This window comes from Scatophagus argus, chromosome 19, assembly GCF_020382885.2.
Source record: "Scatophagus argus isolate fScaArg1 chromosome 19, fScaArg1.pri, whole genome shotgun sequence".
NCBI classification, from domain to species: domain Eukaryota; kingdom Metazoa; phylum Chordata; class Actinopteri; family Scatophagidae; genus Scatophagus; species Scatophagus argus.
Genome location: NC_058511.1, coordinates 4,270,465 through 4,293,874, shown reverse-complemented (window position 1 = coordinate 4,293,874; position 23,410 = coordinate 4,270,465). Strand labels below are relative to the sequence as shown.

The 23,410-nt window shown below is 43.9% G+C and overlaps 3 protein-coding genes across 3 annotated transcripts in view; 1 reads left to right on the top strand and 2 right to left on the bottom strand.

The window, feature by feature from the left end:
• The window catches only part of LOC124050106 (nesprin-2), a 76,008-nt gene extending 73,546 nt beyond the window's left edge, over positions 1–2,462 (bottom strand). Inside the window, exon 1 of the mRNA XM_046372239.1 lies at positions 2,313–2,462. The gene's annotated coding sequence lies outside the window, so the exon portion shown is untranslated. The remainder of the gene's footprint in view (positions 1–2,312) is intronic.
• gareml (GRB2 associated, regulator of MAPK1-like) lies at positions 2,337–15,114 on the top strand. Its single transcript, XM_046372265.1, has 7 exons — positions 2,337–2,474; positions 5,239–5,379; positions 8,704–8,834; positions 9,000–9,165; positions 9,417–10,267; positions 11,867–12,036; positions 12,838–15,114. The coding sequence occupies exons 1-7, from the start codon at positions 2,363–2,365 to the stop codon at positions 13,436–13,438; spliced, it is 2,172 nt and encodes a 723-aa protein (XP_046228221.1). The 5' UTR covers positions 2,337–2,362; the 3' UTR covers positions 13,439–15,114.
• On the bottom strand, positions 15,108–23,267 carry hadhaa (hydroxyacyl-CoA dehydrogenase trifunctional multienzyme complex subunit alpha a). The gene is made up of 21 exons (XM_046372264.1): positions 23,115–23,267; positions 22,478–22,519; positions 21,224–21,294; positions 20,898–21,031; positions 20,639–20,777; positions 20,423–20,542; positions 20,135–20,237; positions 19,881–20,003; positions 18,936–19,054; positions 18,782–18,838; positions 18,481–18,590; positions 18,254–18,388; positions 17,972–18,143; positions 17,714–17,800; positions 17,398–17,538; positions 17,220–17,288; positions 16,801–16,914; positions 16,516–16,597; positions 16,255–16,369; positions 16,030–16,175; positions 15,108–15,860 (listed from the first exon to the last, which is right to left on the bottom strand). Exons 1-21 carry the CDS (start codon positions 23,179–23,181, stop codon positions 15,715–15,717), a joined length of 2,292 nt encoding a protein of 763 aa, XP_046228220.1. The 5' UTR covers positions 23,182–23,267; the 3' UTR covers positions 15,108–15,714.
• Positions 23,268–23,410: the final 143 nt, after the last annotated feature.

The following is a 23,410-nucleotide window of genomic DNA, read 5'->3' as shown; positions in this document are numbered from 1 at the left end:
GTTTGGATTGGGGACTTTTAAACACTAGCTGAGTTGATTTTTAATACAAATAATGAGAGTTCAAAAGCTCCTGATGTTGTCATGCTCAGTGGTATATCAGCTGTTTAAGGCAGAAGTAAACAATGATAAATAACTAAATCCATTCTAATCGGCTGTTTAAAGCTCTTTGGTTGGTTCAGCCCAGACTATATGGTCTTTTTGACATTTATCCTATTTTACTTCAGTGTTTGTCATATCCAGAATGAATGAGCTATTAATAGCTAATGAATCACAGTTTGGATTTACATTTAAACTAACTGAACATCCAGAATAAACCATAAACACAAGCATATTTGGTGTTCAGTGAGTGTAGACACACTCCACACTATTCTTTTTACATTAGATAATTTGAATAGTACACTCCAATTTTCAGTGGTGTACTTAACATCAGTTATATTGTTACAAACTGCTCGCTCTGGGCTGTGGCACAGAGAACTGTAGCATCACAACTGATGTGCTGGTGAAAGTCAATGACAAATGAATCAGTTTCTGTTTACAGTATGGTTCATTGAACGGAGAGTGGGTCGACCAGAGTCTTGCCTGGGGCCAGAAGTTTAATGCTGGGTGAAGAGATGGATAAACTGATTCCACTTCTGCCACATCACTTCTATGCACGGTAGTGATTGGCCTGATATGAACAGTGTCAATACTTCAGTTGTGTTATGTCTATTATTATAGCAAAGCAATTGTTTTAACAATGGTTTGAAATCAATATGTCAATTCTAGTTTCTGAACATGTAGAAAAGTTGTCTTGTTTCAGCATAGTTAGAAACCACATAGCAGATAAAGTCTTTTAGACAACCGGATCTCTGTGGCTTCCCATTAGTTGTGTTAAAACTAAACTGTTGGGGTCAGCAACAGGTTTAGGTGCCTCCAAACATATCTAACATATTTTTAGTACTCTACCACAACTAGAAACCTCTACAACTCTGTCTGTTGGTGACGTCAACTGTCCTTTGTGGAGTCGCTCTCTTCGAACTGAGATGAACCAATTGCTTTTGACAGGAGGGATGAAATGCTGGTCTGGTGTGTAGGCGTTTAGGAATTTGTTCTAACATTATCCTGCGTCATTAAAAAAAAATGTCTGAGGGAGCTGTCTTGGCTATATCCCCCATAGAAAATGTTTTGCCTATAATTTAGATTTTCTTTATGAAAGCTAAAAAAACAAAACAAAATGTGCTTAAATGATCACAGAAAATAATGCCTTTAGGTACTGTATATGAGTACAGACAGCCCAGTCCAATTCACTGTTATGATGTTTTTGTTGATACATTAAGCTCTAAGTAGCAGCTTAATGTTGTTTGCCAAAGTCGGGTTAATATTAACCACAGCACTCTGTTGGTAGTTTGATCCAGTGGTTCTTTAACTTTTCTGGTCTTGAGGAGGTGAAAGTTTACAACAGTATACAAAATACTGAATTTGTGTAGCAGAAGTACGTTTTCTCTTCCATCCTGTCATGTAAATTACCTTACAACCCTCAAGCTCAGTTTTTGAACTCATGGACGAGTCCCATTCCCCAGGTTGGGAACCACTGCAATGAATCATTTTGGCTCATTATTGGTTTTGTGCAAGGAATCAATAGCTGTGACATTAACATAATGCAGCAATTAAATGCATTAATTTCCTTTAAAAGGCAGCAAATCTGCACCAAAGTCCTGCACCTTAAAAATGTGTTTTTGACTATATTATTTGAGTAAAAGTATTTGATACCTTTCATCTCGAAACTGCCAAATTCTGTATTTGCTGGGCTCATGAAAACAATGGGATCTTAAAATAATCCTACACAGAAGGCCAAAAAAAGGGTTGCGAAATCCTAAAAGCCTAAAAAGTCCCTGCATCTATCCAGGCAGGGTGTAGGTGGCTACACACCTCAGATTATTATGAAGTGGTGTCATAAAAGATGGCTAAAAACACGAAGACATGGGACGGGCAATCAAAAAGCAAGCATGGGAAGGCAGGTGGCAGCCTCTTTGACAGCTCTGTTCGCTGTTTGAGCTCCATTTAAACGCGAAACTCTACAGCAACAAAGTTTGACTGAGTTTGCCTGTGCTGGTGGTGTAGCCTCAGCGTGGGGGTGGTGGAGAAATCCTGAACGACACACAGGGAGAAAGAGAGAAGGGCTCGCGCTCCCTCCCACCGCTCGTGCGCACCGACTGTGACTGCGCTCCCTCTTTTCCCACATTCAAACATGGCGAAACTCTTGGACATTATACCATCACCATCACCCTCCCCCGCTTCATCGCCTTCAACACCGCTAACACCACCGTCGTTACCTTCGCTGTCATCATCACCATTATCTGCGGTACCGTGATGACCCGGGAGGATGGAGAAGTTGTCGGCGAGCCTGTCGGAGATCACTTGGAGCCCGTTGGCGCTGCCGTTGGACGCGGTGGTCAGCAAGTTCCGTCTGCCCACTCTGGTCCGCTTGGCCCACGGTAAGAGACAACTTTCACCGGGTGTCTCGACCTCCAGCAAGTCCGTTTAAACTTTTCGCACTGTTGTGTTCTTTTGACACCTGCTAGCTTAACTGAAACGTTCCTCCGTCGTCTCCTGTCACCAGAGTTAAGATAGCCTAACAGTATTGATGAAAAATAACAATAAATACATGTTTCCTGTCAGGTTACGAAAAAAAAGTAAAACTTTCATCGAGGAAAGTGTGCTTGTGCGAGGTTTTGTGAGTATAACGACGCCGGGACGTAAGAAGGAGTGTAAAAATTTACTAAGAGCATTTTAATGGTGTCAAAATTGACAGGGAAAAGCGCGGCTTCCGGTCAAAACTTTCATAATAAACCCTTAACTTTGTCACGGTCTGATTTTATAAAGAGGAAGAAAATTGTGTTGAATTAAGCTTTAACATAATAGAATAAATAAATGTAATCAATTATCAGTAGTTTAGAGAGTAACCTCGACAACTGATAATTCCTGAAAGGCCATTCATTAAACTGTCCACGCTGTTATCATGTTTACCAACCAGAGAGACTAGTGATCTTAAATACCCACTGACACTTGGACATTAGAGACTATAACTGTTTTATGGGCTTGTATTATAGTATAATTATGTATTATTATATGCTAAATTACTTTAACAGATTAATTAGATAACAAGCCTCTGGCTCCGAGTGAACCCTTTCTTTACGGGACAGACAGCAGAAATTGCTTTAATCAAAGATGTAAATGTATGATGTCTCAGATGTGCTTTAGAGTAGTAGCACCACTTTTTAATTGTGGCAGACACATTGCGGTACAGCGTATTATACAGTCATCAAATGAAGGTTCTTCTAAAATGAACCATTGGTCAAAATTCAAAAAAGACAGATTTGCTTTATTGGATTAGATAACATGCTGTATATCATTGGTCTTATTTGACAAAACATTGCTGAAGCCACTGTACTTTTATGGGAACAAAGTATGGAATAGATCAACGAGTTGTAGTGACTGGCACAGCTGCTCTTATTTTGAAACCAACATCGCCGTATTTCCGTTATCTTTTTAATGAAATCTAGCTAACTTGATCCCGCTGCAGCATGTATTCTCGGACACCGACTTATCTGGTTCACACCAACACACACTAGCATAAGGGACTCATTATGTAACATTTGTTTTCGGTTGTCTGGTTATGTGTTTTAGCTTTTGCCGCCGTCAATATGATAGTCAGATCCACCAGATTTGGTGTCTTTACTCTGGGAACGGTCGATGGGTGTCATGGCCAAAGTTGTTCCAGTCCAGCGAGGCCCGGAAAGCCACAAAGTGTCTGTTGTGTTGCTGAAGTACTGCTCAATTCTTTTCATATGTAAATGCTGTAATCTGTCGGTGAATGTGGTGCATACTAACGAGCAGTGACGAGGAGGAAAACCTCCAACTTTACTTCGTGGACTTTAAGGCGCGCACCCGAGTCGTGTCATGGTCCCCGAAAATTACGCACCTTATTTCTGGCTGCGCGCGTGTGGATCGTACTGACAGACGGGCACCCGTAGGTGTTTATTAACCGCGCTGCAGTCACCCCACGGACGCCTGTTTGTTTGCACAGTCAGCCAACCCAGATGGTGGTTAGTTATTTACAACAGGCCGTGATGTCAGCGTTTCATGCAAAAGCTTTCTCTTCCTTCATTTCATATTAACAGCAAACAACAACAGTGTGTCACCTCTTGAGAGAGACTGGTTAATGTGATCCCACACTATTATTACCTGCATAATACTTAAAAAACATATTCAAAACCACAGCACTTTAAAATGTGCCATTCTACATTATTTTTTATGTTCTTCTGTGTGGTATTGCAGGTTGTACTTATATATTCCCATTTACCAAGAAATTTCACACCTCACTGTGTGAAATAAATCCTACGGAGGAAAACCAAACCAATTTATAGTGTAAGCTTTTGATCAATCGGGCATTTGACTCCCTTTCACTGACCTCGTTTTTTACATTCAGCACCATTTTGTCTGATGGCATGAGCAACTTCTGTGATACACATCTCGATGACCACCAGGGATAGTTTGTCTTTTTGGGTGAACTGTCGTGCCATAAGACCTTTGACATGTCCACTGATCTGAGACATACAGATATTAGAGTTGAGTATCAAGCCTAATTTCCTCTGCTGATAATTATCCTTTCAGGGGATCCTTTATATTTCTGCAGTCTGTCATCATCTTTCCCGTGTTTGTATTCAGCCCATCCATCAGTATGATCGTTAGCCCAAAAGGTTTGGTAGTAACAGCTATCCATCAGCAACGAGAGCAAAAAGATGTGCATCCATGTGATCTGTGTGTGTCTATGAGCGTGAGCGGTGTGTGTATGTGTGTGTGTGTGTTTTGTGATTGAATTGTACTGCTGTGCTTTCAGCAGAAATCAATGCTGTTGTGCGACATGATGGCTCTAGTGAAAGCTGTGTGTGAGTGTGTGTGTATGGGGGCTGTGTAATAGTGGGTTGCCAGTTGCATAGCGGGGTCCTGATGAATAGGTTAGGGGTGGTGAACCGTCATTGATGGTGGTAATTACGGACACAGAATCCTGAGTGTGTGTGTGTGTGTGTGTGTGTGTGTGTGTTGGGGGGTGAGTGTTTAAGTGTTTTCTCTTGCTGAGCTTCTTATTGTGACCTTAGAAATTAAAAACTTGTTGTCGATTTTTTGACGGCACACTATGTGTTCATTCTGAATCCATTTCTATGTGTTGATTTGTGTGTGTGTGTGTGTGTGTTCCAGGTGAATGTGTGGAAGGTCTGTCAGAGGAGGATGTTGTGCTGTTACACTCCTGTCGGCAGTGGACCACAGTGACTGCCCACAGCTTGGAGGAGGGACACTACGTCATTGGACCCAAGATAGACATTCCTCTGCAGTACCAGGGTAAGCACGCACACACACACACACACACGCACGCACGCACGCACGCACACACACACTGCATTTCTACAGTAGTTTGCACAAACTGTCTTAAAAGTCAGTTAAAATGTTGTCTTTGCTATAAAAATACAAAATTTCCCCTAAAATGTCCATTTTGGATCAGGGCTCTCAAGGACAAGATTTTCCACTTGATCTATTTTTGTTGCGGGAAAAACTTTTTCCAAAATACATTTGGTCATCAAGCTCTAAAGATAAACTCTTAAGCCAGATGACAGGAAGTTAAAGTTGAATACTTTATTCCTACTAGAACCAAGTTGATAAGAACTTGTCTTAGTCCAGTTCAGATAAAACAGCGGAACCATCTCTTATTCGTTGGTATCGTGAAACTGGCAGATAACATTCAAAAGCTAAGACCTTTTCAAGTCCAACATAACACAGAATCAAAATATTAGCTCCCAGAATCAAGAAAGATTTCTTTAGGGAGAAGGTGAACGAGTTTCTCACAGTCGTCCTAGTCTGTTCAGTTGTTTGTTAAGTTCAGACCCCACTAGGGATGACTGGAACCTTTCTTGGTAGATTTACTTCCTCTCAAAAGGCGTGCATGTCAGACAGTAGAAATTCCCCTGCCGTTTATCTTCTTTAAGCTTTTATCTTGAGCCAGTCAGTACAAACTCATGCTGCACCGTCAGACTTTGTTCCAGCCTACAGAAAAATCAGGAGATCCTAAAGTTTCCAATGAGAAGACAGTGCAGAGTAAGATTTCGACCACCTTAAAGCTACTTAAAGTGAACAAAAGGGGGAAACTGTACTTGAAAGGGTTAATAAATTAACTCCAATACAGTAGACACACAAACTGTGAAAACTGCATGGAATCATAAAAATCAGATAGTTAAGACTGAATTTAATAAGCATTTTCTCCTAAACATGCTGTAATGATTGTACAAAACGTCAAACCCTAACGGACAAAAAACGCTCACTACAGCCCGCATTTACTCGACCAACCAGCTGCTGTAGATGTGACCCTCCCTGACTCCTCCTGTCCGCTGACCTGTCGTCTTCCTGCTGAATGAGTCCAGTCATCATGACCTCACCGGAGCTCAGTCTCCACAATCCCATTGACTGCCTGATCGGTCACATCATTCGCTGTGTAACTGGATCCTAATGCCTCCTCTTCGTTGTTTCCTTCACTGATGGACTGCTGATGTCACCTCGCACTACTGCCGCCTCTCAGGCTCATTTTCCAAAGAATGAAGGAACACTTGGGTGGGAGGGGTGTGTGTGTGTGTGTGTGTGTGTGTGTGTGTGTTGAGATCATTGTCCTTTTAAACATTTCAGCATTTCGCATCGGAAGCCTGTGACCGCCAACGCTGGCAACATTAGCAGCGCAGAGTCCAAGTACTCTCAGAAAAGAGTTCTAACAAATTAATGTAACACGGATGTACTGAGTAAACAGGAGCTGTTTTGGTTTTACTATAGTAGGAGGATTAATTAATTTTGTTAAGTGCTGTCTTAGTCTTACGGCAGCAGAGGTGATAGGATACGATTTATAGCCTCCTGTATGGGTTTGACGTGTCTGTTGCTAGACCCCGCAGCATTACATCAACCCAACGCTTCTGTTGATATCCATTTTAACAATGAATTCTGGCAGCCAAGAAATAAAAAGCCAGCCAGCAAAGCCAATTTAAATATATGCATACTTTCAGGACTAACTTCTGTGTCTCTTTAAATCTGACAGGTGAGCTGTTGTTGAATCAGAGGCCATCGCCAGTGATGAACTAATGTCTGTGTGATGACTTCATACAGGAAGTCTAAATAAGCTTAGGAGGAGAGCAATATAGGTTTCCCCCCCTGGGGCTGGACAACAGGATGCTCCCTCCTTCTCATCCCCTCTCTCTCTCTCTCTCTGTCTGGATCCTCCTCTGTCCGTCAGTGAGAGGCAAGGATGACTGAAGGAGGGTGGAGGACAGAAAAGCTGAATGAATTGGTTTCAGCGAAACAAGTGGCGCCACAGCCACCCGTGTAATGTGGAACTAGCTGCCAAAAGCCTGGTGTGTGTGTGTGTGTGTGTGTGTGTGGAGGGGGGGGGGGTTTAAAAAGCCTCAGAGTGATTCTGTTTTTATTTCTTAGGACAGCGTTTTCTCACAGAGGAATTGCAGCTTGTTAATATGTTGTTACGTCTCAGTGTTGTTGGTTTCCCCTCTAGCTGAGTTTCCTGAATAATGGAGCTGTGGTTTTGTTTGGCATAGTGGTAAACCTGATTAAATTCAAACTCATCCTCAGTCTGTCACATTTTTTTTTTTTGTAAAGGGGGGGTAGTGGGTTGTGTTGACAAGTAGCACTTGCTGGTGGTGCTTGGTGGGTGGAAGCTCAGTTTGAATTGGAAGGTGGGGGGTGGAGGAAAAAGATGGAGGGGGAGAAAAGGAGGGAGGTGCTGGCGAGGAGGATGTTGGAGTTTGGTATTCCGCTCTGCCTCGCAGACACAAAAACTTTCTCATCTCTCATTCCCTCACTCGCACAAACACTTTGACTCTGCGGGAAAGAGCAGAGATCCTTCGAGGGTTATAGCAGTTAAATGCAATTCAGTTGACTTGGAAATAACAGCAAAGGATAATGTGATTTTAACGAGGCTGATTTTTTGTGTGTTCCTGGAAAGGTTCTGTTCAAAAAGTGGAACTAACCGAAAACATTTGAAGAACACGGAAACACAAACACATTTAGCCGACTGGAGCGCACGAGTGTGAAACGCTTACAGACGGAGGAGGGGATGAGCTGGGGAAAGAAAGAGTGAAAGAGAGAGAGAGTGTGTGTGTGTGTGTGTGTGTGCGTGTGCGAGTGTATGTGTGAGTGTCTCCATGGTGATGTGTCTCTGCTCTGCGTGAGAATGGGGTTCCTTTATTGGTTGCCATGCCAACCCTGTCTCCTGTTGATTGGCCAGGAGCTGGTGCCAGGTCACAGGTCACGGAGGTGTCTTTGTATTCTTCTCCTCCAAACTGTGTCCACTGGGGACGTGTGTGTGTGTGTGTGTGTGTGTGTGTGTGTGTTTTTGCAGTCAGACTGTGGGGAGGCAAAAAGTAAAAAGAAAGACAGAACAAAAACAGCTCTTCCTCTTTCCGTTTGTTTCTTTTACTCCTCTTCTTCGCCTCACTTTTCCCCTCTTTACTTCATCCTCTTTTTTCCTGTGGGTTCCCCCCTACTTCATTCTTCTTCTGTGCTTTCCTTCACTTTCTTTCCCACCTTACTTCCTCTTCCTGCTTCCATCATTGTGCCTCCCTACTCGAACCTCCTTCATCCTCCTCATCTGTTGTCCTGCCTCCATCTTCTCCGTAGGGAAGTTCAAGTTGTTGGATGAAGACCGAGACGTCAGGGATCCGGTCCAGTATTTTTCCAGTGTGGAGGAAGTTGCTGGAGTCTTCCCTGACCGGGTCTTCGTCATGGAGACGATCACTTTTAGCGTCAAGGTTTGTGTTTGTTACAGACACACATATGCTTCTTTACCATGTCGGCTTTTTTATTGTATTGCTGCATTGCATTTTGTCTGCCTTCCTGAGCTGTTTCATAGCTTTTGAGTAACTTATCTAACTTAAAGCTTCTGCCCCACACATCCATACGTGCGTGTGCTGCAGGTGGTTTCAGGGGAGTTCAGTGAGGACAGTGAGCCCTACAGCTTCACCCTGCAGGCTGGAGATGAGCTGTCACTCATGGGGAAGGCGGAGCTTCTCTGTGCCACACCCTCTAAGGAAAAGACGGGACTGAGCGCGCTCCTTAGACGCCTGGGAAAGACTCCTAGAAGTAAGTAAGGCCACACTGTTGGGTTAAATGTTACTGGGAGTTCTATTTGTGTGGCTTTTCATGCGTATGAGAATTAGGAAAAAGGAATCAGTGAAATCCTATCAATACTGTCAATACTGTGTGGGATGAGAAATTCATTCCTCCATTCCAGCCTACATGCAAGTCGTTTTTCAGGGCCGACTGAGTGCAAGTGTTATTAAACAGAAGATGAATGTAAATCTTAAATCAGCTTTCTATCTCCACCTCCTCAGGCAAAACTCCCTGCCTGGTCTGTATGAACCATCGCACCAATCAGAGCGTCAGCCTGCCCTTCGGCTGCCGTGGACGCTTTTGCACACGCTCCCCTCTGGAGCAAGGCATGCTGGGAGGGGAGCACACTGTGCGCAGCATCATCGAGAGGGTTCGCCTCCCTGTCAATGTGTCTGTGCCTTCGCGACCACCGCGAAACCTCTACGACCGCCACGCGGTCCGAGAGGGCCACCGATACAAGCTGCTCAACATCGTCAGCAAGACGGTGGTGCTCTGCTTGGTGCTCCGCCGACAGGAAGTCTCCCCCTCCCACTTCCTGCTGTTACGATGCATGCCCCGGTTCAACGTGGCCGAGGCCTCTGTCCACACGGCGGCGTTGGAGAGCCTCCTACTGCGACATGCTTTCGACCCAGATGCCTACTCTCGTGCTGTTAGAGAAACCCGGCCAGAGCTGGAGTGTATGACGGAGGAGTGCGTGAGCCCGCGGCGCTCTCGCATGTGTGTGTCGGGTCAGGACTCCTTGGCACCAGCACTGCAGCGCCTCTCCATGTGCGGGTATGGGGGTGGGGTTTCGGACAGCCTATCGCAGCGCTGCAGGGACTCTCTTGGGGAGCGGCTGGGTGAGGGACCAGGTGAGGAGCGGGAGTACGTGACTCCTGAGTGGACTGAGGCCGAAATGAGGACCAGTGAGGAAATCCCTTATGAGGAACTCTGGACCAATCAGAATGCAGAGGGCTTAGGGAAGGAACCAAACCTCATCTCCTTCCATTCGTCTTCCTCATTGGACGGTTCTCTTGGTACCGTGTTGACAAGGGTGTCTACCCCACCACCTGTACCTCCAAAATCTGATGCTGTGAGTTTCTATCTTTGCCTCGTGTCCGTCTTGTTGCCCTTCAGTCTCTCGTCCTTCTTTTCTGTCCACAGCAGCATCCTGTTGTTAAAAGTCAGGATGCTTGGTTTGAATTATTCATATATTACAGCTTTTAAACCTCACTGACCACATTTACACACACGCACACACACACATGCGCATGCACACTGATTTCCTGGAAAGGCTGTCATACACTCACGTCACATGCATACATATGTCAACACCAAGGATGCAGGTGCATGTGTTCTGTATGTTGGAAAACAATAATGTGGCCACAAAGCAACAGCCAAACCAGATTGAAATAATTCATCGTAATACTTTTGCTCCTGTGGGTTTTGTTTCAGCACTGCACTTGATGCACATGACATGACGTTTTACTTTCTCTAGGTGGCACTATGTTTTTATCTGCTTGTGCCAGCTCATCCAACATTTGTTCAGGGTGGGGCAGTGCCTTCTATTCTTCATGGGTATGTGTAACTAGAGTTTAGGTTCACAGTGGCTTTCATTATAAATAAATGTGTTGATGTTTCTAATATAAAAAGTGAAAATGGCCGATCACATGTTCCCTGGAGACCAAGGTGGCATTTTTTAAATCACTTTTTCTGAACAGCATCAGATCAAAATGAAAAATATTCAATTTCATATAATTTATCAGTCATATAAAACAGGGAAAAGTAGCACAGACTACAGTAGCTTTGCTCCTATCTCCTATCTGTATTTTAAGCTATAAACAGGTACCTGGATAGCTTTTCTTATAGAGGCAAGGCACTTACAACTCAGTCTAGACTACTTGAATGAATTGGATTTGAAAATAGCTTTCATGGTGTCCATCCTCTCCTTCTTCTATTGATTGAAAATGACCCGGACCTTCTTTTCCACTACCTACTGAGTAAGAAGAGCAAGAATGTAAGCTGCACAAGGGGAAGCTTTCATAAACAACATGTGCTTGTAACATTAATGTAACCCTTGGTGATAGAAAGAGGCACCTGTTATTAAACATATGGGGAAGGTTGTGGAATATTCCTTTAACATTGCTAAAGTGGAATGTGTGATATGCGATGTGTGACTGAAGTTTGTTTGTCAGATTGTTGTGGCTTCTTTTTAACCTTTTCGATCTATTTATTCACCATTAGTGTTCACATGTTAGTGTTTGCAGTGTGTGTGTGTGTGTGTGTGTGTGTGTGTGTGAGGGGAATATTATCACGCTTGTTTTGCTAAAGTAACTTGAAGTGATGGAAGCTAGCAGCAGTGCAGAAAGGGTGTGTGGGTGTTGATGTCTGCTATGCAGCTGGATTATACCCTGCCTCACACAGCATTCTTCATTCCCTGATATTTAGCCTGCCAAGACACTGTGTGTGTGTGTGTGTGTGTGTGAGAGAGAGAGGAGGCTGCCACTGTGTATGAGGGAGTTTGTTTGAGGTTTAAAGGTCACCAAGTTTGACATTTACTGAGCACAAGCCAGCACACACACACACACACACACAAATCCTCCTGACGAGTCAAGTTTGAGGAGTTAACTTTTTTTTGCTGTTGTAGCTCTCATTTTTCTCTGTGTGTGTGTGTGTGTGTGCTTGTGTGTAGGTGAGAGAGGAGTGTCGCTACTTGATCGCTCCTCCGGTTCCCCCTCGCTGCTCTAAAGGAGGCTCCATCTCCAGTCCGGCCCCCAGTCCTCCGGTCCCACCTCGCTTCCCCAAAACCTCCTCCTCCCCGAGACCCAACCTTTCCTTCTACTCCTCTGGACTTCAGGACAGGTATACTGTGAATGTTGAGTTTTCACTCAAAATGGAGGCATCCAACACATGTCACATTTATTTGGACCTACTAGTGTAGTCACTGAGAGGACTGTCAGCCTTTTCTGGTGCTGTCAGCGTTTTGCTTTGGATGTGCTTCATGGTACAACCAGGAAGATGATCTCTCTACTAGATCGAGATCTTTTTTTATTACACTGGCACGTTCTTGTCAAGACCTCCACAATGCAGCCTCATCACTGACAGTTTGGTTGAGCATTTGGGTGTGTTATGCTGGCAGTAGTTAATGTAGCCTTGAGCCTCTAATCTGGTAAACTCACTTCTTTCTCACGTCTTTCCATGCCTTCGGGTTTAGATTTCGTGCAGCTCAAAATATTTTACACAACTTTGCTTACGTTTGCAGTGGAGCTCACATGTGCTATATGCATTAATTTGTGGATTAAAATGACACTAAATCTGAAGTAAAGTTTATCCACTACCTTGCATATGGCAATTGAGAAGACAGTCTTAACAAACCCTGGTTTATTAGCTGCTCATTAGCACCTCAGACTTCAAGCCAGCTGGGACAACAAATTCCTTAAAGGTCTGGAGTGTGGTATTTGGCGCCATCTAGTGTCGTAGTTGCAGATCACAACCAACTGAACACTGATCGTCTTGCCCATGGATGGCTAATCACTGAATAAATGACTTGTTGATATGGGAATATGATAAGAAAAATGTGTTAATTTGTGTATGATTTCATATTAAATGTCTTGATATTTTGAGCCATGCTGACTGCTGTCACTTTCTCCTGCTCTGTTCCAGCTGCTCGCCTTCTCCAAATGCTTCCCTCTACTGTTACCCGTGTTCCTGGGCAGATTGCCCGGCCCCTAACCCTGCCAGTCCTGAGCCAGTCTCTGCCATCCCCGCAAACAGCACAGCCAATCCTCAGCCAGCACAGGCCACCTGGGCAGAGCCGTGGGTAGACTCCTTCACCTGCTCCGGACCCCGTCTGAGGCCGCCACCTCCACAGAGTCGATTTGCTCCCTTTGGGGCGCTGAACCCTTTCAACCGCCAGTCACCCTGTCCCTCGCCTGAGCCCGCTGCCAATCCCCCAACAGAGTCCTCCAGGGGTGCCGAGGGCGGTGGGACGTCCACAGGGGTCACTGAAGGAATGTCCTCGCCCCCTGACCCCACCTGGCGGCCTCCTGCTGACCTGTCTGTGCTGTCATTGGAGGAAGTGTCGGCCTGCCTGCGTTTCATCGGCCTATCGGAGGCAGCGGTGGCCGTGTTTCAGAGGGAGCGAATCGACGGCAGCCTCCTGGTGCAGCTGACTGAGGACATCCTGTCACATGACTTCCACCTGAGCCGACTCCATGTCACCAAGATCACACAGTTCATACAGGGCTGGAGGCCCAAGATCTAACACACACACACATGCACACACACACACTGTCCTGATAATGTGCCTGTTGGCTGCTGAGCCCTCCTGAATGTGCCTTCCACTGTGACCAACCGGCCGCTGAGCCTGAATGACTCAAGCTGAGACTTTGCTAAAGGAAACCGCGTCACCTTGTGGTCAAACTATAGAACTGACACTTGACTGACTGCATATTTCCTGTGTGAATCCCAGACTGGGACTAGTTTACTAACAAATGACTACGACAGAGAGCTACATGATGAAAGAGCCCTTTTTCAGTTTGTCTGTGAGGCAGATAGCCAACCACAACACATCTTCGTGCTTCGAGACAGCTAAAGTTGGTCCCACGGAAAATCTGATTTAAGAGGAAAACATGCCTTCATTTTACATAAAAAATATTTTTGGCAAATGAACAGAATTTCTGCAGTTTTTACATATTGCATACAGGACAGTAAAAGGTTAGTGCTAAAATAAAGGGATTTACATCCTTATAAGGTCGACCAGCAGGACATGTAACAACACCACAGCCTTCTGCATCTGTCTCTGTCTCTCTAGACTAGGCTGAATAAAAAAAAGGAAAATGCAGAAAGTCTGAAAGTCATAAGCACCATTTGAGTAATTACTGAGTTTCAGGTACTGATCAGTCATCCACTGAACCATCTCTGAACATACAGTATTCTGTATGACAGTTTGTATGGCAATTTTGTGCTTTTTGTTAACATTTCCTTTAAGGGAAACACAAGATGTGCTTTGGTCTGTAGTGGGATACACAGATGTGTTGTCATTTATGATCTTCCTCAGAATAGAGTTCTCAAAATGTACCTCAGAACACATAATCAGCATGTGCTGGATTAGCCATGCGTAATAATAAGGGAAGTTAGCACTAAGTAAAATGTTGACAAACAGCAGCTATTTGTTCTCACTTCATTACACACCACCAGACAGAAAACGCACACACTGTCACACTGATGACTGCCTGAAAGTAACCCGTCCCGTAAAAACAAAACACACAGTAAACTCCACTGAAAATTTAAGGAAAGGAGGCCCATAAAGCAACTATATATATTTATCTACAGTTAAATAAACACCTCTAAACTAACCCTAACTAAGCAATCCTGAATTATTTAAATGGGAACAAAATGTGGCTGAAAATACAGAAATTTAAAACCTGAGCAACAAAATGACCTGAGTGATTAAAAATGTTGTACCAGACCGAATCCAGACATCAGCAGGTGGAGGGATGGAATGAGTTCTACACATACATCCAGCTTTAACAGGGATACAAACCGTTTGTTCAGACAGGACCTTGTGACAGTGAATGTTACATAACCTGGGACTGTAGCCTCAGCTACAAACAAGGGTTATTTTAAAGGGGCAAAATCATCCAAGTTAGCCAGATAACTGTGAACATTTATGTTGTAGTAAATGTCTGTGATTCTTTTGCTGCCATACAAGCTGCTGCTCTCTCGTCACGTCTGAAATAATCCTCGTTAAATTCCGCAACATTCCAAAAACTGGACAGGTTGCAGCTGGCTCAAAGGCCGCTGACTGATGGCATGTTTTCCCAAAATGTTTCTCACGACATCTCTTTCTCTGTGATCCTGTAACTACAAGGCCACTGCAAGAAGAGTGATGAAGAAATAAATAAGAGAATATGGAATAAATAGAAATGTAATGAAAATCAAGCTATTTGCTTTTTTTTTTATCTTGTGGATGTGTAGAGCTCCAGACGGGAGATTGTGAGATTTACTTGTTATTGCACTGAAAGAAAATAAAACAGCTCCTAGTTGCAGCCACAGCAGCAGAGAAGTATAAATATACATCTTAAGTATGTAAGTCTGAATAAATGTATCTTATTCCAGGTACACAGCTCAAGCATTTCACTGCACTGGTTGTAGTATAGAAGGAATTAAACATGATGTGTAGAGTTTTACATTTTGAACTAAACCAGGCAGTTACAAGATGAACCACAAGCTTAAGACTGATTCATAGACGGATATGAAAAAGATACAACATGGCGACCAGTGTCACTGGGAATTGGCCAAAGCTTGTGTGTAGTATTGGAGCGAAATGGACTCACTGGACAGCCATGAGATTAAGGAACTATCAGTGAAATACAGAATAAAAAAAGAAAAAGAAAGAAAACTACAGTGTATTCCTTCAGCAGACCAACTTATCTTGCCAAGTCACATCCCGTTGTCAAAGCTCTTCTCAACTGAGGTCCTCTTCTCCATAAAAAGACATACAGCTTAACAAGTTTTTAAGTCTCTCTCCCCTTTGGATCAGTTGTGAAACTTCTTGCTGGGGTCTTTGGCCTTGTCCAGTAGGAGCTGGCAAGGTGTGAACGGGTCTCCATAAACATCCTCGAATCGCCTCATGATGCTCACGAGGCGCTCTGCACCGAAGGTGTCGACATACCTGAATGGACCTGAATGGACAGCCCAGAGAAAGCTGCAATTTTAGAAGACTCGTGGATTGAATTTTGATTTGAATGATCAGTGACAACCAACTCTCGAGCAGCAAAAAAAGCTGCCCTTCAAATGTATGCCTCTGGTTCATGATGGGTGTGTGTGTGTGTGTTTAAATATAAGACTTACCACCATGGCAGGGAGGGAAGCCCACTCCAAACACAGCTCCGATGTCTCCCTCTACTGGGTTTCTTATTATTCCCTCCTGAAGACACAGAACCGCCTCATTGACAAAGCGAGATAATATCCGGAGACGGAGGTCAGAGCCTGAGGAACTGCAACAAACACACACGATTGTGTTTAGAGAGAAAGTTCGGCGCGAGGAGTAGATCTGACCGGGACATGTTGTCTTACACTGCAGGAGGAGCTGTCACTTTGTATTTCCTTAGGATTTCATCAACTTCAGGATTCACAGTCTTGTCTTTCTTTCCTTTTCCATAGATATAGAAGCCTTTCCCAGATTTACGACCTGTGATAGTAAACACATATCAGACTCACTGAGTGCCAGGGCTTGGCAAGAGGGTCGTGTGCTGAGCTGAACCTTTTAATTACACATTAGTGGTATGGATTAATACATAAGAAATTAAAAACCATAGTTTATCATCAAAGTTTTACCCTTAAAGCCTCTCTCCAGAAGGGTCTTGAGTATATCCATGTTTCCTCCCTCAGAACGAGAACCGTGGGCCTTGGTAATAGCCTACATGGATGCACACACACCAACAGCAGTGTAAAGCATCATACTGGTAACTCACGAAACAAATCTCTTTCTTAAAATGATCCTTGATAAGACACAATACACAGCTCCTTACACCGTGTGGGTTGCATTCAGGGGCAGACCATGAGAATACAACTACACAACTTGAATACATCTTGCAGTAGCCAATAGCCAGACAACAATACCTGTGACACATGTGCTATGACATCAATACCAATTTCATCGACCAACGTCGACGCGCCGAAGGGAAAGCCAATGCTTTCTACCAGCGTGTCCATTTCCTTTATCCTCACACCTTCCTGTGAAACAAAACGGGGGTCACTTTGAAGTCAGTTGGACACATGTGGAGAAAATCTTTAGAAAAATCAAATCCACAAGTGGTGTGTTTTAGCTGTAGAGAGCTGGCAGGAGCAAGACCCGTATTCTGTCACTTGTGGATACATTAGAGCATGTATTTGCCTCGGAGAGCACACTTTTCCAAGATGCTGCATAATCTCATGCTGTTCAAACCCCAAACAATGCACATCCATCCCACTAACTTTACGTGTTCCAAAATTTAAAATGTTAGAGGCGTCAGAGTGTTGTGGTGCATAAGTTTGCTTACCTGAAATATTCTTATAGCCTCTGAAAACATGAAAAACAAGCAGCGAGTGGTGTAAAAACCCACCCCATCCTGTGGTTCAGGCACATGAAGACAAACACAACAAAACATTAACACAACAATACGCTGTGAGATGGAAACAAAATGTTGCTTTAAGCACCCTTTACAAAGCTGCTCTCACCCTGACAACGATGACGGTCTTGCCCTGTTTGAGGCCCACGCTGACAGCAGAGGCCAAGGTGTCTTCAGATGTCTTATCTGTGGTGACGATCTCCAGCAATCGCATCTTGTCCACCGGGGAGAAATAGTGCATGCCAATCACCTGCATGTGCACGCACACGCGCACACACACGGTTTAGTCAGCAAAGTGGTTTTTTAATAAGCTAAGTTGACACTTGCTTGCATGGTGGAAATGGAACATTTTGCACGCTGCACAGTACAAGATATTTTTGCAGCTTGAGTGATGAATGCAAATGTGTGGAGTGGGTATGCCTGACCTTTTCAGGGCGCTTGCTGGCAGCAGCGATGTCCTTGATGGGCAAACATGAAGTGTTGGAGACAAAAATGCAGTGGGGAGGTGTTACCTGTGGATGAAGAGAGAAGGTAAATACCCTCCAACATAAATTTAATTTACCAGGACATGAATTCAAGTGAATTTGGTGGTGGCTGAGGAGGGTACTACATGATTTGTCTGTCCAAAACTCCCAAACTGAAAGATTTCCAAGAGAAGCTCCAGAGCCTGAGATCATACTCACCGCCTCCACCTCTTTGAGGACTTTGTGTTTAAGGTCAATGTCCTCGAACACGGCCTCTATCACCATGTCTGCAGACTCGAAACCAGAGTAGTCACACTGAACCGAGAGATTGGATAGTGTGACGTCACGCTCCATTGAGGTCAAGGCTCCCTTCTTCACCTTAGTGTTGAGGCTGCAAACAAACACGGGACTTTTTAAAAATAAAACCTTGAAGAGAATCCCATTTTGTTTCTTTTTGAGCTGTTGTGTGAAAGCCACTTGCTGTTAGCGTGGGCATCTTACCTGTTATAGACCTTTTCATGTCCACTGCTGATGCTCTCCATTGTCGTGTCCTTTAGGATGGTGGTCAGGCCTTTCTCTATTGATGCCTGGGCTATTCCAGTACCCATCAGCCCTGCACCCAGTATCGCCAGCCTCCTGACACACAAAACACGTTGTGCAGGTGTCTTAATAAAGCAAACGTTTGGGATGTTCTCAACAATATGCCACTCCTGTCTACAGCTACCTACTTTACTTCCTTCTCTGGGCTCCCAAAGTGGTTCTTCTTACAAAACACCTGACCATGATGAAGGCCAATCAGAGCTTTGGACTCTGAAGTCACTGCCAGTCTCCCAAAGTTCTGTGTAAGAAGCAAAAATAGACTTAACTTAGCAGATGCAAGCAAGTCTCGGGATCACGGTTATGGACTAAATTACTAGTAAGTGTCCAGTCACTGTTTTTTACTACAAAATGTTTTACACCTCTTAGGAGACGAAAACAACAGTAATTCACTGATGTCAAGTTATATTTTTCTATGTTTCCCAAACTCACCTCAGCTTCAGTCCGATAACCTGCCTCTCTGCCCTTCTCCTCTCCCGTTTGGACACACTGCACAGTCAAACGCAAACCAGAGAGTAACACATGAGCAACATCATGTGGAAATGTGTTGCTCTCTTCCTGTGCCTCCCATTCCCGATCTCCATACCTCAATGATTTTGAGAGGAGCAGGGTAGAGGCCTCTCGTCTCTTTCTGGGCCTTCTCTCTGACGGCCTTGTAGATCTGCTTCCTCACTGGACCGAGGTCCATTACTGTGTCCCGCAGCTCTGCACAGACAGACACATGACTTGAGCTTGTCACAGACATGTAGTGTCAGTGCATGTTGATAGTGATTCAACAAGATATGCTTTTTTTTTGTTAATATTTTGGGAAGGTGGCACAATTAAAAATACGCCGAATTGGCTATGAGCAGTTCCTGTTTGCAGTTTACACAGGGATTCATAGGAACTATTAATGAATTACTTTTTAAGGCTGAAGAAAACTTAAAAACATGATGATTTTCAGGCAAGTTGTGGAATTCTAGAGTATCTTGTTTTTCTGGGCGGTTTTGCGATCATTCATTTATTTATTCTGCAGAAAAGTTAAGTCACACTGAATGAAAATATGTTTATCATGTTGTGTGTTGGATATGACATGTTTGAAAAACTACTGCAGTATACAGCAAATATACAGTATGTCTACTGTGCAAATAGTGTTGTTATTACATACTTCATCCAGCAGAGGGCAGTGTCAAGTTCCTGTTGTGTGCATACTTTAGCTTGGTCACAATTAATTAACAATGCACTTAAGAGATCCTTACAGAAAATAATTATTAGCCAGTGAATCATCATTAAGCACTCAAATACTGAAATTTGCCTATAAAATCCAGTATAGGTCACAGTCTAGTACGGTGAGCAAAAGTTGAACCTCCGCTGGTCAGATTTCTGTCCCCTGTCTTCTTGTGGTATCTGTGGTAGGATATCACCTCCAAACAGATGATTTACTGACCGAATGCACATTACTGTTGGTCACACTGATCACTGAACATCTTTGCACCACTTCGAGTGAGTCATGAGGTCCAGCAAGATTGAGTATGAAGCAAGCTTCACTTACTCTGCATGAGCTTCTTCTCTTTCGTCAGGAGAACCTCCTTGTTGGCGATTCCCTTGGCCACGCCCACTGCGACTTCCTCAAGGTATTCAATGGTCCTCTCCTCTGCAGGTTTCAGACCAGGACCTGAAGTAAACAAACACAAGAGTTGAATGCCCTCCCACCCACTCCTCGAGGAGCAAACCACAGATGATCGCAGCAGGAAAACGACACTGTCTTTCTGATGAAACCCAGCAAATGCCACACGTAGAACATACCCAGAGGGTGCACAAGCTGCTGCACTAGCCCCATCTTCTTGGCTTTATCTGCCCTGATGCTCCTGCCTGTCAGCATCATGTCAAACGCTCCAGCGAGACCCACCTACACACACACACACAAACAACAAGTGGGTTGCAGATATCGAGAGTGAGAAGATATCCCCCCAACGTGAGGGTCTTGACCTTAATATACTCTAGTGTAACTCTGTAGCCACTAGCGCAAGACTGTGACTGTGCTTTCATGCCATTAAGTGAATATCTGATTAATATGAGAGTGGGTATGTATACCATTTTAGGCAGTCTCTGAGTGCCGCCTGCTCCGGGCAGCAGTCCCAGCATGACCTCTGGTGTCCCCAGGACTGTTTTTCTGCTTTTTGTGGCGATTCGGTACTGGCAGGCCAAAGCAAGCTACAGAGAAGACACAAAATAGTCAAATTTTAGTTCACGTAATCAGTATTTTTCACACCTAATCTGGCTTGTCCTGCCTCACACACACGGTCTCACCTCGAGTCCTCCCCCTAGGCAGTGGCCATGGATGGCAGCGACAAAAGGGATGGGAGACTTTTCAATCTTCTCAAAAATCTTCTGACCTTCCCGAGAGAGACGGGTGGCCTCCTCACTGCTCGTACAGGACTGGATCATACTGCCGGTGAACACATAAACATTGTTTAATCACTCGCTCAACACTTATGACTGAACGTGTTACGAGCGACCACACACACGCAAGCATTTGAAATCCCTGTTCGAGCTCTAATAAGCGTACTTGATATCTGCCCCGGCGATGAAGCAGCCAGGCTTGCTGGAGATGAAGACGGCACTTTTCACAGCTCTGTTTGACCAGATCTCCCCCATCAGCTCCATCAGCTCCGACTGCATCTGTGCCGAGAGCGTGTTCACCTGCACGTACACAAAACACACACGCACAAACGCACACACTCTGATTAGTCATGTCAAATCTGTCAGTGAGAGACAGAGACAAGCAGTCAGGACTGTCACACACAGAGTCTCTCTCCCTCTCTGACATGCGTGTACTGTCTCACACTCTCTCTCCATGAACACACACACACACACACACACACACACACACACCTTGGCTGTTGGATCATTGAGTCGTATAACTGCCACATCATCCTTGAGCTCGCAGCTGACGTGTGTTCGAGCTTGATGGAGACAACAGTACAAAAGATGAGAGACTGTCAGACACAGGACTACCAGTATTGCATTATGCTAATTTGTGCTAGTTTAACATTGTCCCTGGAGAATATTAGCATAAATAGCACAAATACGCTTAAACGGTGTCCTCGCTCAAAGACACTTGGGCATGTAGGGAACTGTGGGGGCCCCACAAAGCAGCCTGTCGACGGCTGAACTGCAGCTAAATGAACATTTCGTGTTTTTAAAGAGCAACTAAACCTCAACAACAATCCTGTGTGTGGCCAGAAGTCTAACAGTTACGAGCAGATGCTGAACTCACAAACTGTAACTGGCTGGTCTTCACAAGTCAGGTTACGTGCGTTCCAACAGATGGCACCAATGATGATGTTCACAAAGTGTTTGGAGTAGCCCGGACACTTCCGGAAAGACCAAAATCTATTTTAAAAGGTACCCTGTTACCCTGTTTTACCATTCGTAGTGCTGCTATTCCACTGAGCTACAGGTATGGTAATGTGCCGAAATACTCAGCAACACAGCAAAACAGATGCAAGCCGGTAAACATGATGAATGTTCATCAAGAAGCTTTGCTTACTGCACACCCAGGAAGTAGACTCCGAAGCTAAAAGACTTTTCTGGCATATGTACCATTTGTGCAGTTCCCACTGGACTGAACAGGTGCCGTCTTTGGTCTGGTACCTATTCTGGTATACATCTGTGATGTGATCCATGTTAACACGGATGTTAACAACACAGGCTTAACAACGTAAAAGAAAACTGCCTTTGAAAATGTTTTATGAGCAAGGAAATGCATTCAACCTTTAAGTCAACTGTTGCCTTTAAGGGGACTTGAGGACTGTTAGACCTTAAGGATACAAACAGTCTTTTTTGATGCGTCAACACTGGACGTAAACACAACACTTTTGTTTGTTTACAGGAGCTCCACAAGGCACTTTTTACTTTAAATGTGAATATGTAAATAAGTGTTTTGAGCTAACATTTGACTGTAAAAATTGTTACAGGCTGGAAAGGACAGTTTACCTCCGTAAACAACACATCAGAGTAAGTTCCCACACACACTGATACTGGCTAACCTGTGTGGAAGTGGTCTCATACATCAGTAAGTCATTAATCTGACCACCTTCATGAGTTTATATTAAATGGCCCAATCGCCATCAGGTTCCTCTTTACCTGCTAATGAGGGAGACAGCGAGAGACTTCGGCTGGAGTGACCTGAAGAAGCAGAAGGAGACAGTGAGGAGGACCCAGACAGCAATCACATAAAGAACCAGGAGTGTCCAGTTCACAGCAATATGAAACAGAGAAATACAGAAAAACCTTTAACGAACTAGAAACATGCTTGATAGAGTAGTGAAAAGACTAATCGGTTAGCCGTCAGCGATTATTTGCATTGCATTTTATTAACTGATTCATTGATCAGTTAATTAATCAAGCAAACTGTTCACACCGTTTGCAGTCACAGCAGCCATTACATGATAATTCTCTTTCGTATCTAACAAAAGAGACTGAATGAAGTAAATTACACAGTCATAAGTAGGGCCACCAATAGTCATTTGACACAATTAACTATCAATTAACGAACTAGTTTAATTACAATAATAGAAAACCGACTGTACTGTCCATTCTCAGTACAACTTTAAATATTTTTTACTCAGCTTAGGTAGAAAAAGACTGCTAAAGCTTGAGGCTAAATGTTAATATCAAGTATAATTGTAACAAAAACTCTGTGGAAACCAAATTATGCCAGGGCCGTATGAATTTTCTTCAGTAAAATTAATAATAAATAAATTGGTTTCGTGTTACATACCTGTCCACAGGGGATATTTCCTTGTCGCAAACTTGGAAAAAATGCCAGCTGCACGAATAACTGCCATCTCCTCTTGAAACTCTAAAAAAAGTGTTCAACACACACACTGCGCAGAAAACATATTAGGGCCGTCAGGGGGCGCTAGCGTGTCAAATTGCTAACACGATAAGGACCTCAAAACATGCTGAAATATTGCCGCGGTTAAAAATGTTATTGCACTCTAATCATTTTCTTTTATTTCTTATATACAACATTTTTCTAACGTCAGCATTGTAATTAGTAATCAAAGAGCTCTT

What these genes read in the sequence shown, in the direction of transcription:
- hadhaa (XM_046372264.1), bottom strand. Translation starts at nt 23,181, where the DNA reads ATGGCAGTTATTCGTGCAGCTGGCATTTTTTCCAAGTTTGCGACAAGG. An exon ending in AGAGAAGAAGCTCATGCAGA is followed by an intron (nt 19,055 to 19,880) that starts GTAAGTGAAGCT and finishes CTGTCTGTGCAG; the next exon opens with AGCTGCGGGACACAGTAATG. An exon ending in AGACCGTCATCGTTGTCAGG is followed by an intron (nt 17,289 to 17,397) that starts GTGAGAGCAGCT and finishes CCTGAACCACAG; the next exon opens with GATGGGGTGGGTTTTTACAC.
- gareml (XM_046372265.1), top strand. Translation starts at nt 2,363, where the DNA reads ATGGAGAAGTTGTCGGCGAGCCTGTCGGAGATCACTTGGAGCCCGTTG. An exon ending in CATTCCTCTGCAGTACCAGG is followed by an intron (nt 5,380 to 8,703) that starts GTAAGCACGCAC and finishes TCTTCTCCGTAG; the next exon opens with GGAAGTTCAAGTTGTTGGAT. An exon ending in TACCTCCAAAATCTGATGCT is followed by an intron (nt 10,268 to 11,866) that starts GTGAGTTTCTAT and finishes GCTTGTGTGTAG; the next exon opens with GTGAGAGAGGAGTGTCGCTA.